Below are 18221 nucleotides of genomic sequence, written 5' to 3' on the forward strand. Positions count from 1 at the left end.
CAATATGATGCATGTGCATGTCTAATCGCAGTTTATAACTGTATGGACTATTTTTCGCCTTTGGTAGTAACCAAACTAGACTATGGTTGAAAATGATTGGTATCATTTCACTAACACGGCAATTTTAGGTCCCTTCACTTAATGGGTACAAAACAAGGAGGAATGTGACGGCAATGGTTACTGTGTTCTCCAAGCCATGAAATATTTGCATTTGTGTGTGGCCAGGCTATTATCTGCCTGGAATGATAAACACCTGTTTCCTCTACATGTCTTTTTTACTGAAGTTCAAGGCATTCGTTCTCAAAGGTTTTGTCTTTGTAGCACATTGTTAGGCAGCGTGTTCCTAGATCTTTGCTGCAGCATTGAGTGAGCTTGGTTGTCCATGAGATAGCTTTCGCTTTCCTTCAGCTGCAACTAATGTGGTCAGTCGTCTAACTACAAGACTGGCCGAGGAAGAAAGTGACTGTTTTGGAACTCGAAACATTTCAAAGAGGTTATAATTACCTGTACATGTCTTGGAAAGCTGTATTTTTGAAACTACAGTAACTATAAATACAACGGGAGCCGTTCACATCATGGAGCTCCTGTATAAATCGTGACCAGGAAACGATAATCACGGGGACAGAACCCTTGACACTAGCACATAATTTTGATCTTTTCTTGAGGCATTTACCCTTAAATGACATTTCATTCGTTAATAACATAATATACAATGCAATTCAAGGCGCAGCTTCATCATATATAATATTGGTTATTTGTTGCTGCATTTGACAAGTTTACTATCAAAATTCATATTTGTAGGTGACTACTGACGGTAATGTTATGTATTTGGTGTGTAAATGGTTGGAGTGTGACTCAGATATATTTTTAAGCAGTGCATGTACAGCGTTAAATACATATGTGTATTCAACACATCGCCGTTGATATTAAACACACATTTCGGTTATAAAATGCAGAACTGTTGTTTACAAATTTTAAAAATGCATCTCTTCAAAAGGCAATAATGTTGGCGGCTTTGATATCAATGCTGATAAGAAGACCAGACAAGGAGAAATTTCAGAAGATAGCAGAAGATTCTGAAGATGACTTATTGCCAGGAATGGGACTGAAGGGAAGTAATGAACATTATGAGTCAGGTAAATGGTCATGATAATTGCTACTCTCACACATAACTGTAGACGATATTGAGTTTCAAAAGTGTCCCCTGGACCCATTCTTGAAGATATCTTTCCATAGACTACAAAAGGTGCATCATTTATATCATGCTGTCCTGTCTCAATTTCAAACCCTTTAAAAGGGTTTGTGTGTTGCCTCAGTGATAAGGTGGTTTTAATCGGGGTTAACGTCTTCTGATTACAAGCTCCATCAACTCATTCTCATTTTCACCGATGATAAATTTTAAATGGCTTCATGGTGTAAGTCCTACGTGTTATTTTTTTTTTCTATTAGGCGAAGGGAACCCAAATGACCCTGCAAAGGAGCCACTTAAAGCTGAAGAACTGGTCCCAATCCGACAAAGAAGGGCAAAGGAAAAGAAAATGGTGTCAGTGTTTTATGGTATACTCATCTACAGCGTGTTCATTGCAATCACATTTCTGATATGTAATAGTCTGAGAGATTCGTCAACTAACATTTTCAATCAGCATCTGAAAACCACACTCTTAGAGTCCAAACCTCCATTCAAGCAGGTATGTCTAAGTGATACGAGATTTAAATTCTATCACTATCTTTCAGTATTAAACACACATCATTAATGCTAACACCTTCAGTCAAACAGGTACACTTGAATGGTACACAATTACTGTAATATCGATTCCTTGATCTTTAACAAACAAGTGTGAACAACGTGTGTTTCATTGTTTCTTAATTTTGAATGATGCCTTGCTATCATGATCCAATTCACTCACTCACTCTCTCCCTCACTCACTCACTCACTCTGCATTTAATGTAGAACGCGCCTCGGGGAGAGATATTTGGACTGTAAAACGTTTACAATCCTTTTCTGATCTAACACTTGTTGAAGCTCATTTTGAAGGTCTGGGTATAAGAAAACTTCTCACCGTCTTAGCTCCATACAGTTAACGCAGGGATGGCAGCCATTTTGAATTTTAAATATCGGTAAATCTTAGGCTCTCTATTTCTCTAGAACCAAAATTTGCACGGTAACCCCGACTTTTATCATTGATTTGAAAGAGAATGGTTGAAAAATTCCTTGAGGAAAGTTTGATCAAAAGTTTCAGTTCTTCACTTCGAGGCGCATACTACCTTACAGGGAAACAGTCGTCGGAATTGCGCTCAGAGGTCGTATAGGACTTATACGACCAACGTAAACACTGTATTTAAGGTACAATGGTGATTGATGAAAGTTAAAACATGTCTGTCATGAGCTACATCGTATAATTTAAATGTTGCAGCTATAATGATGAGGTGCATCTAGATATCGTACACGAAAGGCATTGTTTGTAAACAATAAACTCGCACAGGCTCAGTTCCGACGACTGTTTACCTTTAAGAGCTACATGTCCAAACCTGATATTATATCACAAAATGTTTTGTGAGAAATTGGTACTAGAAGAAGGGATGCAATTCAGTCAGGAAGTGCATATTTGACGATATTCATCAAAATAAGAAGCGAAGTATTTCATTTTATTTTATAACGAGCAAGTTCTGATTTTACCATCACACTATTTCATTAGTGGTTACCATTACTTCGCGACTAATTTGCCTAACAATGAATTTTGCGCTTAATATACATGTTTAAGGTGGCAGTAAAGGCTAGAGCGTCAGTTATAAACTTCAATAAAACTATTAAAATATAAAAGTGGTCAACATTCTCTGTGGAATAAAAAAACTAGACATTTGGGGTCAAAGGCATTGCAGAGTTATAGCCTGTTGAAACTTCTGAAAAGTGACCAAATAAGAAGAAGTTGGTGAGTCCTTAGTGTATTAACTATGGGAGAGGTCCCCTAGCTTTTAAAAAAATGTTTGAAAAGGGAGAGTCATTTTTTGCTGATTTTCAGGAAAGTTTGACAAGGCAGTGCTTTCATTCCGAATGCGTGACTGCTATTGTAAATGCATTTTTTGATTCTTTGAAAGTCAAAGAGGTGTCAAAAGTGAGATTAACCAAAAAGACTGCTCTGTGACTTCAAAAGAGGGGTGCAAATATGGCTTGTTTTCAACATTTTTGACAGAATAACAGTTGTCCTACATAATTTTATGCCAATTAAATCCAACCTTTGAAATGAGATCGGGACATGGAATTTTTACAGCCTATTAACAAGGTTACAGACAAGATGACTATGGCACAATTTTCCTGTATTTGAAGTACTTTTTGAAAAATCACATTTTGAATTTTGAAAGAATTTTTTAATAATTTTTTGATATATAAACCCATGTAAAATCATAAAAACAAATTTTATTTACAAATCCTGCAGTAAAAATCTTACAATTAATAGTGTCAACATATTTATAACTAATTTGGTAGTATTAAGTACTATCCAATTATTATTAAATTCAAATATGTAAAACAATGTGAAAAATTAAATTTTAATATTTACTGGTGTTATATTTCAAAACCATGGCTGCAAATATACAATTTTTATATTCTTTGGAGAAAGTATTAAGTAAGGGAGTTATCCAGAAATTTGAACTAAATATCTTGATTCTAACACTTGAAACTTGACATTAACTCTGAGAAAAGAATTCATGCAAAAATAGCCTTTACCGCTACCTTAAATATGCCTGCTGAAATATGATAGGAAACTGTCAAAATTGTTCACAGTAATAATAAATCATTTTGATTTGACAATAAAATCTGTGTTTTGGATTGTCGGCCAAGGGGTAAAATCATAACATACCTGCAGAGAAGGATAATTCACATGTTTCGGATCTTTCTTACCATTAATTCCTGCAACACTGGACATAGCCAGTTCATGTCTGAGTTTATTCTTTTATACCGATATCAGATAAGAAGACCTGATCAGATTTGGAGCTGGATTGACGAAGTAATTATACCAAACCTCTACCCGCCAACTGGAGAAAATGATTCTGAAATAGTATTAGCAGATAACATCACATACAGAGTGGGCTTTCCTCGGTTGCGTCAACAGAGAGTAAGACCTCGTGAGTATAACGTATGCACGTCATGAAAATTGTATTATGTAATTTGGGCCCTATTCAATTCTTGTTGAACTTGTCTTGGTTACAATTAATCTGTGAGTGTATGGTAATACTTCAGCAGGATTATTGGATCCTTCTCAAACTTTAGGTAACAACCGCCACAATAACGGCATGGAACAACCAATTCACCAATTTGAAGCAACAGTTTCCTCTGACACGCATCGTTGTTGACGATGCGCATAATATAGGATAAATGTAAATATACAAACCTACCTGCCGAATCCTTACTCGCAACTGTTAACTTACGTAATAAATGAGCTATAACATATATAGTATTTGCAGTTTTTAGCTTCCGGTTGAACATGTCATTTGTCTGTCTGTCTTTGTTTGTTTTTTATCTATTTATTCATCTTTATCTTACGGAATAATAAATTCGTAGTTAAAAAAACGATCCGCATTTGTTGAGTGGCAAATACGTACAATATCAGACAATTATCTTTTCAGAAAGGCAATGGCCTCATCACGTCGCGTATTGATATGTACATGTACAATGACATCACTGTTTATCCGTAGAACTGCTGTCCCGAGAGGAGGACTGCAGAAAAAAAGACCGTAGTACGATAGCGTAAAAGACCGACCCATCACTACATCGGATTTTAATCAGATTTGTACCGGTATATGCCACCAAAGAATGATGGGAAATCGAGAAGTAAGAAGGAAATCGAGTTGTGAGAAATTATCGTAAATTATCGTACATTGTACTAAATAGGCAGTGAGATGCGATCATTCGAAAAAGTACGATTTAAAGAAATATTGTGCCTTCACCTAAAGCTTATTACCATTTCGAGATGAAATCACTGTGTACTTCAAGCTGAACAACGTTTTACGGATTGGCTCATGTACCGTCGCATGATCGCATGCGATTTGATTATATTCGTTTAATCACTTTCTCTTCTTTCAAGAAAAACAGCGGTCTCGGCGGCAACGCGCTCAATTAACACTGGATTTCAATCGAAATGTCATCTGAATTTGCTAGCTAGCCTTCACCCCTAGAAGACCTTGTTCGAATCACTCGCTGGTATATTTACGAATGGAACGGTTGCCGATTGCGGCGCGCGTAGTAACCAGAATGTAGGTATATGATAAGACAAATTATTGTACAAATGTGAGGACGCTTTTCCAATAGCGGTATTTGGTAAAATATGTATTTAATTTGTTATTTGCAGAGGATACGAACAAAAGGGTGAACTCAGCAGTTAACGTTTAAACAAAATTTATTACAAAAATAAAACTAATTGCTAAGTCAGGGATAGAGTACAAGCTTTAAAAGTGTACAGACTACTTATCTCAGCTGGGACGGCAAAGCTCCAGTCTCAGAGTTGTAACAGTCAGTCGGATGAATGAACAGTCCTTTGGCTTGCAGGCTTGAAGTTGCACAAAGTCCACAGTATAAATCCAGCGTTGGCAGTGAAGGTCTTGAAAAGTCTTGAGAATGACTACTGCTGGAGTTTAGTAACACAAGAGACACGATCCCAAAAGTCTGACTGGAAGCTGTGCACGTCCCTTTATAAAGGCATATAAGAACAATCTAGAACTTTTATTGACATGCTAATTACTGTTCTAAAATTATCTCCCTTACACAACTAATCAACTTTCCAGAACATTCCAAACATGACTAATTGAATTCAAGGTTGTGAGGTCATCAAGGGCAGTGACCTTGAGAATGTTCTAGACTAATTGAACTCAGGTCATGATGAGTGTGGGGGGAATGACCTACATAACACACCCCCTCTTCAAAAAAAGAAAATTTTTCAAAGAAAAATCTTTCTTTTACAAATGTAATCTTGAAAAGGATTTAAGTACTCAAATTTTGTTTTACTCTAAAGTAAAGTTTCTTGAAAGTGAACAACAATAAAATTTCTTGAAAGTGAACAACAATAAACTCTAAATACGAGAGAGACAGTCTGCAATTAAATTGTCTCTGCCTTCGATATATCTAATGTCAAGATTAAACTCCTGTAACATTAAACTCCATCTTAGCAATCTCTGATTTTTGCCTTTAAATTTCTGCAGAAAACAAGAGGGTTGTGATCAATATGAACCACTATTGGCTGATTTGAAGAAGTAACATAAACTTCAAAATGCTGTAAAGCTAATATCAAAGATAAACACTCTTTTTCAATTGTAGAGTAGTTTCTCTGAGATTTGTTAAATTTGCGTGAAAAATAGCAAACAGGATGATCTACACCATGACTATCCTCTTGCAATAAAACAGCACCAGCAGCCGTATCACTAGCATCTACAGCTAATTTGAATGGCAAAGTGAAATCTGGTGCAGACAACACTGGGGCACTTTGCAGTATGGCTTTAAGTGTATCAAATGCCTGTTGGCATTGCTCTGACCAAACAAACTTTACTTTTCTTTTTAAGTAAGTTAGTCAAAGGCTCAGTAATTGTGGAGAAATTTGGACAGAATTTTCTGTAGTAACCAGCCATACCGAGAAAGCGCATCAGTTGTCGTTTGCAGTTTGGTATGGGAAAACTTGAAATGGCACTGATTTTGGCATCAACAGGTTTTACCTCACCCTGTCCTACAGTATGTCCGAGGTAAGTCACCCTCGCCCAACCAAACTCAGATTTGGCAAGGTTGACAGTCAACATGGCTTTACTCAGTCTCTCAAAGAACTTCCGCATGAGCTTGATGTGTTCCTCCCAGGTGTCACTATACAGGACGACGTCGTCAACGTAAGCTGCACATCCGTCTAGCCCGGATATGACGTCGTTGATCATCCGTTGGAACGTTGCCGGAGAGTTCTTCATTCCGAATGGCATCACCTTGTACTGGAACAATCCGTCTGGTGTAACAAAGGCGGATATTTCACGAGCACGATCCGTCAAAGGGACTTGCCAAAATCCCTTCAGTAGGTCAAATTTTGTCACATACTTGGCTTTTCCCACTCGGTCGATGCAGTCATCAATCCTCGGGATTGGGAAAGTGTCTGTCTTTGTTAAAGTGTTGACCTTCCTAAAGTCCGTGCACATACGATAACTGTGGTCTGATTTGGGAACAAGTATGCACGGCGAACTCCAGTTACTTTTACTGGGTTCAATAAAGTCATTGTCCAGCAGGTATTTGACTTCTTCCTGGAGATATTTAGCTTTTGTTGGATTCAGTCTGTATGGATGTTGTTTTACAGGCTTACTGTCCCCAACATCAACGTCGTGATAGATGACGTTTGTCCTCGTTGGAACATCTTGAAATAGGTGTTTATATTCATGGAGCAGTTCTTTCACCTGTTGTTGTTGTTCTGGCTGGAGGTGTGCCAACTTTGTAGACTCCAGCTTCTCCAGGATTTCTGAGTTCTGAAGCTTGACCGAGCCCAGCTTGAGTTTAGAGTATTTTCACTCAAGTCAGTTTCAGTATCACTATCTTCATAATGGTTTGAACTGACTGCACTGACAGGCTGAGTTATAGTAGGATTATCCCTATCCAAATATGGCTTAAGCATATTTATGTGACATAGCTGTTTTTGTTTTCGCCTGTCAGGTGTTATTATGATGTAATTTAAATCACTCAATTTCTTATCAATTAGGTATGGCCCAAGGTAACGAGCATGGAGTGGTTTGCCAGGAATTGGAAGTAGAACAAGAACTTTTTGACCTGGTTCAAACTTCCGTTTTGAGGTGCTTTTATCATATTTGGTTTTCATTGACTGCTGAGATGACTCAAGATTTTCTCTGGCTAATTCACATGCTTTAGAGAGTTTCGTACGAAAATCTGACACATATTGCAAAATATTCAGACAATCATCATCGTCTGATAGGAATTTCTCTTTAACGAGCTTAAGTGGGCCACGGACTGTATGTCCAAATACAAGCTCAAATGGGCTAAAAGCGAGAGACTCCTGAATTGACTCTCTAACAACAAAGAGCAAAAAATAAATTCCTTCATCCACTGCTTCTCTGTGTCAAAACAGTAGGTCCTAATCATGTTTTTCAAAGTTTGATGAAATCGCTCAAGAGCACCCTGACTTTCTGGATGATAGGCGGAGGACCTATACTGTTTAATGCCTAGCTGATCCATTACTTGTTGAAAAATTCCAGACATAAAGTTGGAGCCTTGATCGGACTGGACACATTTAGGGAGGCCAAATAAAGTGAAAAATTTGACTAAAGCTTTCACTATAGTCTTTGTCTTTATATTTCTCAGTGGTATGGCTTCTGGGAACCGAGTTGATGTACACATAATTGTCAACATGTACTCATTTCCTGATCTTGTTTTTGGTAGGGGCCCAACACAGTCTATTAGTATCCTACTAAATGGTTCTTGAAATGCAGGAATTGGCTGTAAAGGGGCCTTTGGAATGGTCTGTTCGGCTTTCCTACCATTTGACATGTGTGACAAGTTTTACAGAAATGTGTTACATCTTGCCTGAGATTAGGCCAATAAAAGTGACTGAGAATTTTATGATAAGTTTCCTGACTCCTAAGTGACCAGCCCAGGGCGTTTCATGGGCCAGGCGCAATATTTCAGCACGGTAGGGCTTTGGAACCACAATTTGATGTTTTATAGCCCAATCGTCATCAACCAAAACATCTGGAGGTCTCCATTTACGCATGAGAACACCAGACTTTGTATAATAGGAAACAGAGCTATCTGAAGTTTTACCTTCATCATCTACCCTGTCAAACAAAGACAAAATATCTGGGTCTTTGTGTTGTTCTGCAATGAGATTTGATCTAGAAAATGTCTGACTTGGTCAGCAGAAGTTTACTGGAAGTTTCAAATCCACGAGGGATAACGGAATGATCCGTGTCAAACACCTGACTGAGAAAGGTGTCATTTAAGTCAACATCTGTGACATTATTTTTGAGAGTATTTTGATGCTCGGAAGTTTTCTTTGACATGGCTCGAGTAATGGCACATGATGGGAAAAGGCCGGGAATGTCTTCCTCTATTGGCTCTGGATTTTGATCTAAACTAGGATTATCAGTCACAAGTGGATTAGTAATGACCTTGTCCCCAGCAAGGTCGTTTCCAAGAAGAAGGTGAATCCCTTCAAAGGCAAAAAAGGCCTAATACCTAAAGTCACAGGTCCAGAAACAAAGTCCGAAGACAAGTAGACATTATGGAGAGGAACAGGAATGTAGTCATTGTTGCAATCTACCCCCTTAATAAGAACTTTAGAACCTGAAAATGACTTTTCAGAAAACGGCAGGGTATCTGCCAACAAAAGAGACTGGGAAGCCCCGGTATCTCTTAGAATTTTGACAGGGGTAGCAGAAGAAAAATCACTAGAAAGTGATATAAAACCATCATGAATAAATGGTTCAAAAATACCCATAATGCTATCTTGTGAAGAATTGACCTTGACCTCATTAATTGGGGATAAGAGGGGTTTAACCTCAGAAAATGTGTTACACACATTATTAGACTCTAATTGAGTTGATGAAGAAATAAAGCCGGTGGGCCTTAGATCCACTTTGACCACTTTGACCTTCACGTTTTCTTTTCAATCCGAAACACTCTGACATTAAATGGCCGTCTTTCTCACAACAATCACAAGAAAGTGTACCGAACTGTTTGTCAGAAGGAGATCGAGACTTGGGATCTGATGATGTGGAAGTGTTACTTGAACTCTGTGAACTGTTGTCATTTGATTTTCCTACTGTCCTTTGAAAAATTCTTGGATGAAAAGGAGGAGTTAAATTTACCTGCATTGTTTCTGTATGGAAAGGACTGGGATGGTTTGTTGAGAAATGAAGATTTGTGGTCAATGAATAATCATCGGCCAAACGTGCAGCAACCTCCAATGTATCTGCCTTTTGTTCATTGATAAATGTCTTGATGTCACTCCGAATGCACCTTTTAAATTCCTCAATCAAAACAAGTTGTCGTAATTTGTCATAATTCTGACTGACCTTTTCAGAAGAACACCATCGATCAAACAGTTGTTCTTTTGTTCGAGCAAATTCAATGTAAGTTTGATCTTTCACCTTCTCACAATCCCTAAATTTCTGACGGTAAGCTTCAGGCACCAATTCATAGCCCTTGAGAATTAATTCCTTTACAGAATCATAATTTGAAGCCTGCTCTACTGACAACTGAATGTAAATTTCTCTGGCTTTACCCACCAAAGCACTCTGCAAAAGCATAGACCAGGACTCCTTAGGCCAATTCAGACTCTGAGCAATTTTCTCAAAATGAAGGAAATATTTATCAACATCCTTTTCTTGGAAAGGGGGAACTAACCTGAAATGCTTAGTGATGTCAACTTGTCTGAAGGGAAGAATTTTCCTGACTGTCCAAGCTCTAAACGTTTTATTTCTAACTGCAGTCGGTGTTCTGCTAATTCTCTTTCCTTTTCTTTTTCCTCTCTTTCTTTCTCCCTTTGTCTTTCTTCCATTTGCAATTCTTTTTCTTTCATTTCCAATTCCCTCTCTTTCTGTCTTTCTTCCATTTCTAACTGCATTTGTATTTTTTCTTTTTCTAATGCCTGTCTCTCCTTTTCCATTTGTAATTCTTTTTCTTCATTTGTAATTCGTTTTCTTTTTCTAATGCCAATTTTTTTAGCTCGAAATCTGCCTGTATTTCCAATTCTAATTTTTGAGTTCGAAGGAAGACTCAGGCTCATAATCTTTTAAGGCAGACTCCTCAAAATGGCCAGAATTAACTAAATGTTTTGCAATCTTGAACTGTATTTCTCGCTTGCGCATAGATCTTTTGACATCTACTTTAAGGAAATTGGCCAGTGCTATGAGGTTGTCTTTTCTGAGGGAATTAAATGTGTCCTGATCAAGGTCATCCATAAATTCGTCTGGTTTGAATTCCGCCATGATTGAATTTCGCTGAGTTCACAGTATACAGTAGTTTTGAAAAGGCAGGCAAAATGTTGTCGAACGGCTCCAAAATATTCGTCTCCCGGACGAGCCCCCAATTTGTTACGTGCAGAGGATACGAACAAAAGGGTGAACTCAGCAGTTAACGTTTAAACAAAATTTATTACAAAAATAAAACTAATTGCTAAGTCAGGGATAGAGTACAAGCTTTAAAAGTGTACAGACTACTTATCTCAGCTGGGACGGCAAAGCTCCAGTCTCAGAGTTGTAACAGTCAGTCGGATGAATGAACAGTCCTTTGGCTTGCAGGCTTGAAGTTGCACAAAGTCCACAGTATAAATCCAGCGTTGGCAGTGAAGGTCTTGAAAAGTCTTGAGAATGACTACTGCTGGAGTTTAGTAACACAAGAGACACGATCCCAAAAGTCTGACTGGAAGCTGTGCACGTCCCTTTTATAAAGGCATATAAGAACAATCTAGAACTTTTATTGACATGCTAATTACTGTTCTAAAATTATCTCCCTTACACAACTAATCAACTTTCCAGAACATTCCAAACATGACTAATTGAATTCAAGGTTGTGAGGTCATCAAGGGCAGTGACCTTGAGAATGTTCTAGACTAATTGAACTCAGGTCATGATGAGTGTGGGGGGAATGACCTACATAACAATTTGTTATTTGCTATGTACATGTATGAACTTTCAAACAAAGTTTTTCAAATGATTACGATAAATTACCACAAACCTTTTGGTGTGATAGTATGATAGGTATGCTGAAGCTGAGGAAATGTATTTCATCAAGCTGAATAGAATAAAAATTTTAATTTCTATGGCAGACAGTTTCGAGGCAAACCGCTAGGCACAATATTATGTATAAATTACCAATCCGTGGGCATCTCCTAAATGCATGGCGGCAGCGTACTAAACTATTGTACATTTTTGGGTGTTAGTTGCCTCTGAAATGTCTTATGTATGCTGTTTATATCATTGGTTTAAGTTTTGTGTTGGTCTATGTTCGGGCAAGCAGCTAGGATGGTTAGATATTCCAAATCACTGCTTTAACCCCAGACAGAGCTTGACGACGGGGTTACCGTACTGACTCTGGAAACTTAATATTCAGTATCTGAAAGATAGTACAGGAGAAACATGTGTTTTGTGTAAATACATGGAAACTAGCTGTTGAGGGACATTTCCAAGTTTTCTATCGACACAGAATCATGGATTATAGATAAAATGGACCGATTGGTACTTCTGTTCTCTAAGATTTAAATGTGAATATTATTTTCGAAATTCTCTCCATTATACTGGCCAAAACCAATACAAATCAGTTTCTAAAATGACGCAAGTTCAGTGCCAACAGGTCACTGGCTCACTTCAATGTAACGTGGAACTAAACTATCAGTGACATTCTAGAGGCATGTCTGAGATACAGCTCCTGGCGGACACACAGATGCACGGACGGACTAGGCCTGAACTTCAAGTCCTCTTCTGGACTTCGACCGTAGGGGACTAAAAACCCGCGATCATGGTAGAACATATTGAGGGAGTCACATTAATTTGAGTGCTGAAATATGCCAAATCATTCCAGACTACTATAAAGCAACGCCGAAATTAATGAAGTGATGAGCAGATTTAGTTTAAGAGTATTTGATAGTGAATAATAGTTCACTTGATAGTATTATACGTTGATAAATTCCTCGGGTGTTTTATTGTTCTACTGCGTTGAATCAGTGCCACCCATTGGGTTGGCAGTAATTGTAGGCGTTGATTGTCTCGCAGCATTAATGTCTTGCCTGTATCTTAAAAGTCTTGCCACAGCTAGGGCTTCAGACAGCAGTGTAGAATTGCAATTAATGCCAAATACAAAGGCTTTCATGTCATGTTTAATACAACTTGGTCCATTTCAGACTCCCCTATTACCTCTCTGAGTGTACCTTATATCGCTTTTCTTCAGTTGAGATCAATGAACTGAGCAATCCAGAGTCCGTAAGGTTGTTGTTCGTTCTATCCAAAAACCAAATCTTATTTGTGCAGTCCTATGATTACCGTAAAGTGAATTTCATATCATACAACTGCCAAACCTGACTCCAATTCTCTACAAACTAACCTTCCATTTCTATTTTATGCAGGGGAATGCGTCTTCACACTTGTGAATTTTTCAAGATGTGAATCCGGCGTGGAAGATAGACATAATTATGACGTAGGGTGGCAGTCTCTCTCCAATCAAGATAATTCATCAAGTCTTTATGATCACTGGCATTTCATGCATGCAACAGAGATGGATGGAACCACATTTTTCGGTCAGTATGGCTCTTATGATACCAGTGGGTACAGTGTAGTTTTGCAAGGAAACAGAAGTTCTGTTCTTACCCTTCTGGAATCATTGAAAAATGATTCTTGGATTGACTTGCACAGCAGAGTGGTCCTGCTTGAATTCGACCTTTACAGCCCGAATAGTAACTTGTTCTGTTCATGTATGTACACACTTGAATTCCTTTCAAATGGTGTCATCGAAGGTAAAGCAGTGAACAGTGTATTCCGTCTGATCAATGGTGTTGCAAGCAGCAAATTTGTGTATGACAAAGACGCAGTAATAGTCTTTGTGTGTTGGGTTTGCTATGGCTGTTTCATGGTATACATGGCATACGCAATCATGAAGAGAGTGAAACTACAGAAGTTCAACTTCTTGAAGATTCCTTGGAATTACTTCGACGTAGCCTTGGTACTAACCATGTTCCTAGGTATCTGTGCGGCTATTGTAGTGGAGGTGGTGTCTGCTGACATAATGGAAAACACAGTCAATGGTAAGTCCATCACGCCTATTGCCCTGGAACATGTGCAAGTTTCCTTACTTAGCAGCAGAGTCTACGTATTCAATGTACGTGGCTTTGTCTTTAGTCTGTATTTTTCTGAAATGAAGCAATAAGTAATGGTTCGAGCGAAAATACAGTTGAAATTTCCTGACGACAGATTTGCTTTAAATAAATAGATGTACTTGAAATGCCGAGGGAAATGCTTCGCATGCAGCAAATTGACGTTAAACTGGTCCAATAATCCCTTTCATTAAAGGTAATACATTACCAGGTCCACGGGACATTTGTGATTTACAAAGTTGAGTAGGACCATCCTCAACCACTGATAGTCAGTGGTGGTACCAGGTCAGCAAGTTTATTACCTTATAAACATCAGTATCCAGCGTAACACAATGGCTGTGCATGTATTGAAGTCTGATAAATTTGTAGCCTATAGAGTATATGCTATGTGACATCGCCAATCCTTGACTTCGGCAACTGAAACTGAATTGCCTCACAATTGCGTGTGACCTTTGACTACACGTAGGCTGTCGATGAAAAGTACGTCAAAAACACTATTTGCATTGCATTTTATGATTAACATTGATGTGGCGGTTTGTCGACTCACAGGAGCAGTATTCTTTGCCCCTAGTGATATCTTCATTATGTTTACTATTCGATATTCACTCTAACCGCGAACATTAATTATACAAAAGCAGCATTCATTTTGTACGGCAAGGTAAGACTAACGGCAGTCTTGCACATGTGGGTTTCACTGTTTATGAGCCAGGGGTTATATTCGTCTTCTTCATCGTCAGGATGATGTTGCCATGGTCAAAAGTATGCCTTATTACAGGCTTTTCTTTCACCTTCGTGTAGTCGTCAATTCGGTCATCCATGTCATCTCTGGACAGCGAAATTTTATACAAAATTTTGAAGTTCTACCGATGATGATGTAAAATCATATAAAGTTAAAGGGCGGTGGTCTTCGCCCTGCGCATGCTCGTGAGGGGTACCCCAGTTGAAAACTATCCAGGAACGCAACACAAAGTTAAGGGTTTATTACAATGTTTGCGATATTGCGACCTCTTCAAACGGCGTCCGATCTGTCACAATCATTCCCACTCACAAAAGTTAACACGAAATAACACGTCAATTAATCTAAGTTAAATATCTGCTGAATATTTAACAGGAATCACATGCTGTATTTAGATCACATTTGATCATGAGTTCCTTGAATTGGGCTCGGCTATCGCTCGTGCGTACTTCAGAACCAGTGAGCATGTTAATTTGCTCACACACTATTAAATGACCGGACTCTAGTCCACGACATCGCGAGCAAAGACGAGAGCGTTCAAGAGGCCCAACACAAGTCCAGTCAACAATAACGAAGCAACAGAAATATACAGCTCGCAGTGCAATGCCTGCTTTAGCAACTGAGCAAGGGGAGTCTGGTCCGTTGTCTGCGTGAACGCCGGTGTCAAGATCACCGGGTATACGGTCCCCATTCGGCTGTGGAGAATCCGACTTCACTTCGAAGTTTGCCCCCTGGTGTGGTGCAACCGAGAATTCTGAGTACAGGTATCAAGCCAAGTTAAGGACCTTTCATAGGTTTTTATGGTTGGGTTATCTCATTTTGAACGAGCAGCAATCAGGAGGTAAAGTTTGCGTAGCACCGGCAGGCTAACAGCTAGGCCGTTCGATCACTGTATGGCCGTTGTAGTCACAGGATCTCTCGACACGTCCCTATGTGCAGCCGTGCGATTTTCCCGTCAAATGCCGCTAAAACCCGCTCTTTTTGTCTTGTTTTCCTGTCATTTGACTACTTCGACCCATGTATTACCAGAAGAAGTTAGCCATGGTGATCAACAGTGGGTCGCGTGGGTCAAATCTGTCGCGTGGCCGGGTTTTCGTATATCCGTGTACGTCAACGCGCATTGTATTACTATGCCCTGTCAGTCGCATTTTAATAACTGAATTTCATTATTTATCGTTCGTTGTCATGACATTTGCTTAGGTAAATTCTTCTAGTGACATGGAGGGCCTTGTGAACAGGAAAGATTTCTTCGATGTATTTGTTTACTTGGCACATGACCATGTCAGAGATGTGTTTGATATGGGAGAAGGAGGCAGTAACATCAGCATAGAAATGGCATTTCTATATGAGGAGTCTTTCAGTCGTGTGAATGCACGTGACCAAGAATATGTATAATAACATATTACGGTGACTGACCACTGTTCTATGTTTTTCTCTCCATGCAGGAAGTGGTACCAACCTGCAGAGCGTAAGTATTTTGTATGATGGTTTGCTTCACATCCTGTCCCTGGTTGTATTTTTCGGCATCATACGATACCTCAAACTCCTACGATTCAACAAGCGAATGTACCTGCTATCAATGACGTTGAAACATGCTGGTCCTGGGTTGGTCAGTTTTCTGATGTTGCTGGTGGTAACTTTCGGTATGTTTGTCCACTCGGGTCACCTGATGTTCTACATCAAAGTTGATGAATTCAAGAACTTACATGCCTCTATAACCTATCTCTTCACTGTGATGCTTGGTAAATTCCCTAAAGTAGCTGGCTTTGAAATGGCACCTGGCATCTGGAGATGGTACCTGTTCATGTTTTGGCTCGTGGAGAACACATTGACGATGAATATATTCATAGCTATCATCAGTGAGGCATTCACAACAGCAAGAATAGAAAATACCAAGCAGCAGAATTACTTTGAAATGATTGACTACCTGACACTCCGTGTGAAAGATAAGGCTATGGCAATTGGATTGATAAGAGGTAAGATTGTTGCAATTATTACCTGGAAATGCATTCAAAGATTGATTGTCACTTGAGCAATGCTGCTTTTGAAACGGTAATTGTGGAATATGTCATTCTGACCAAATAAAGATATTAACAAAGTTGAAGCATACATAATTAAGACTCATTGACACTCGCATGTAAACACTATCAATTCTATCCTTAGAAACGGAAAGTCACATCGCTTTTGTGAACTAGTGTATTGTAAGGTAACCGTTTTAGAATAATATCTGATTTTTATTTAATTAGCAAATATGAGGCGCCAAATGTAAAAAAAATCATTTACACAATCACGCTTATTATAGAGATAGAACAGATTGAAAATTTATATATAAAGGAATTATATATATATATATATATATATATATATATATATATATATATATATAAGCTTATATACATTGGCCATACATAAGTGGGCATACATATACATACACATAATCATCATACGCAGTACATGCACGCATATAGTGTATTCATTCATACATGCAGAATACATACATACATACATACATACATACATACATACATACATACATACATACATACATACATACATACATACATACATACATACATATACATACAGACATACATATACATATATACATACATACATACATACATACATACATACATACATACATACATACACACATACATACACACATACATGCATACATACATACATACATACATACATACATACATACATACATACATACATACATACATACATACATCCTGGATGTGGATAAAGGTCGAAAATTTACATTGAGCCTCGCTTTGGAGACATTAAGTTGAAATCATTTACATTCAACCTCGTTTTCATGCAGCTGCAAAATTTTATATATATAGGGCCTCGTTTTCATGCATCAGCAAAATGTTTTATATATAGGACCTCGTTTTCATACAGCTGTAAAATTCTATATAGATGGGCCCTCGTTTTCATACAGCTGCACAAATTTTATATATATATGGCCTTGCTTTCGTAATACAACTGCAAAATTTTATATATAGTCTCGTTTTTACATAGCTGTGACTCGGAAATTTATACATATATACATCCTCATTTTCGAAACATGATAGTGACTTCCAAATGTTCATGTAATGTCGGTCGCAAGTGGATTTACATAAAAGACTTTGCGTTCACACTGCTGCACACAGCAGGGCTTGTGTGTTTCACAAGACCATAGAAGAACACTAGTAGTCCAGCGTACGATGCTGTGCGTTCCCAGTGAAGGTGCTGGACGGGAGGCGGTAGTCCTCTCTTGCCGCGCTTGGAAAATGCAGTTTTGTACGCAGGGCCATGGAGCTAAGAAGGTACCATGTCAGGGCTAAGAATGACCCAGGCTAGGTGCAATTATTGTAGCCCACGTGCCGTGCGTCGGCTTTTCTGACCTGTTTGCTTTGCGGCGCCGGCCTGTAGCAGCTGGCGCTGCACAGCAACAGGTTAGAAAAAGACCGCACACAGCCGCCCATGAGCTGCATTTTTGCGGCCAGATCCTGGCAAGAAAAAGCTAATACACGCATAGTGCTGTCGCTTGTGCTATTCAAGTGCATTTGAACTTTCCGGTTTATTTTGTGCTGGTAAGCTAGCCACAACAATGATCGTGGTATTGCTATCTGGTGAGATCACCGCTGATCAGGGCTGTT

The 18221-nt window shown here is 38.7% G+C and overlaps 1 protein-coding gene across 1 annotated transcript in view; it reads left to right on the forward strand.

Annotated features, from left to right (window-relative positions):
• Positions 1 to 18221, forward strand: part of LOC139134221 (uncharacterized) — a 104099-nt gene that overhangs the window by 82956 nt on the left and 2922 nt on the right. Inside the window, exons 47-51 of the mRNA XM_070701133.1 lie at positions 998 to 1136; positions 1450 to 1688; positions 3966 to 4122; positions 13089 to 13763; positions 16014 to 16544. Coding sequence (XP_070557234.1) covers positions 998 to 1136; positions 1450 to 1688; positions 3966 to 4122; positions 13089 to 13763; positions 16014 to 16544 — 1741 coding nt within the window. The remainder of the gene's footprint in view (positions 1 to 997; positions 1137 to 1449; positions 1689 to 3965; positions 4123 to 13088; positions 13764 to 16013; positions 16545 to 18221) is intronic.

The sequence above is a fragment of the Ptychodera flava genome, chromosome 6 (genome assembly GCF_041260155.1).
Source record: "Ptychodera flava strain L36383 chromosome 6, AS_Pfla_20210202, whole genome shotgun sequence".
Lineage (NCBI taxonomy): Eukaryota > Metazoa > Hemichordata > Enteropneusta > Ptychoderidae > Ptychodera > Ptychodera flava.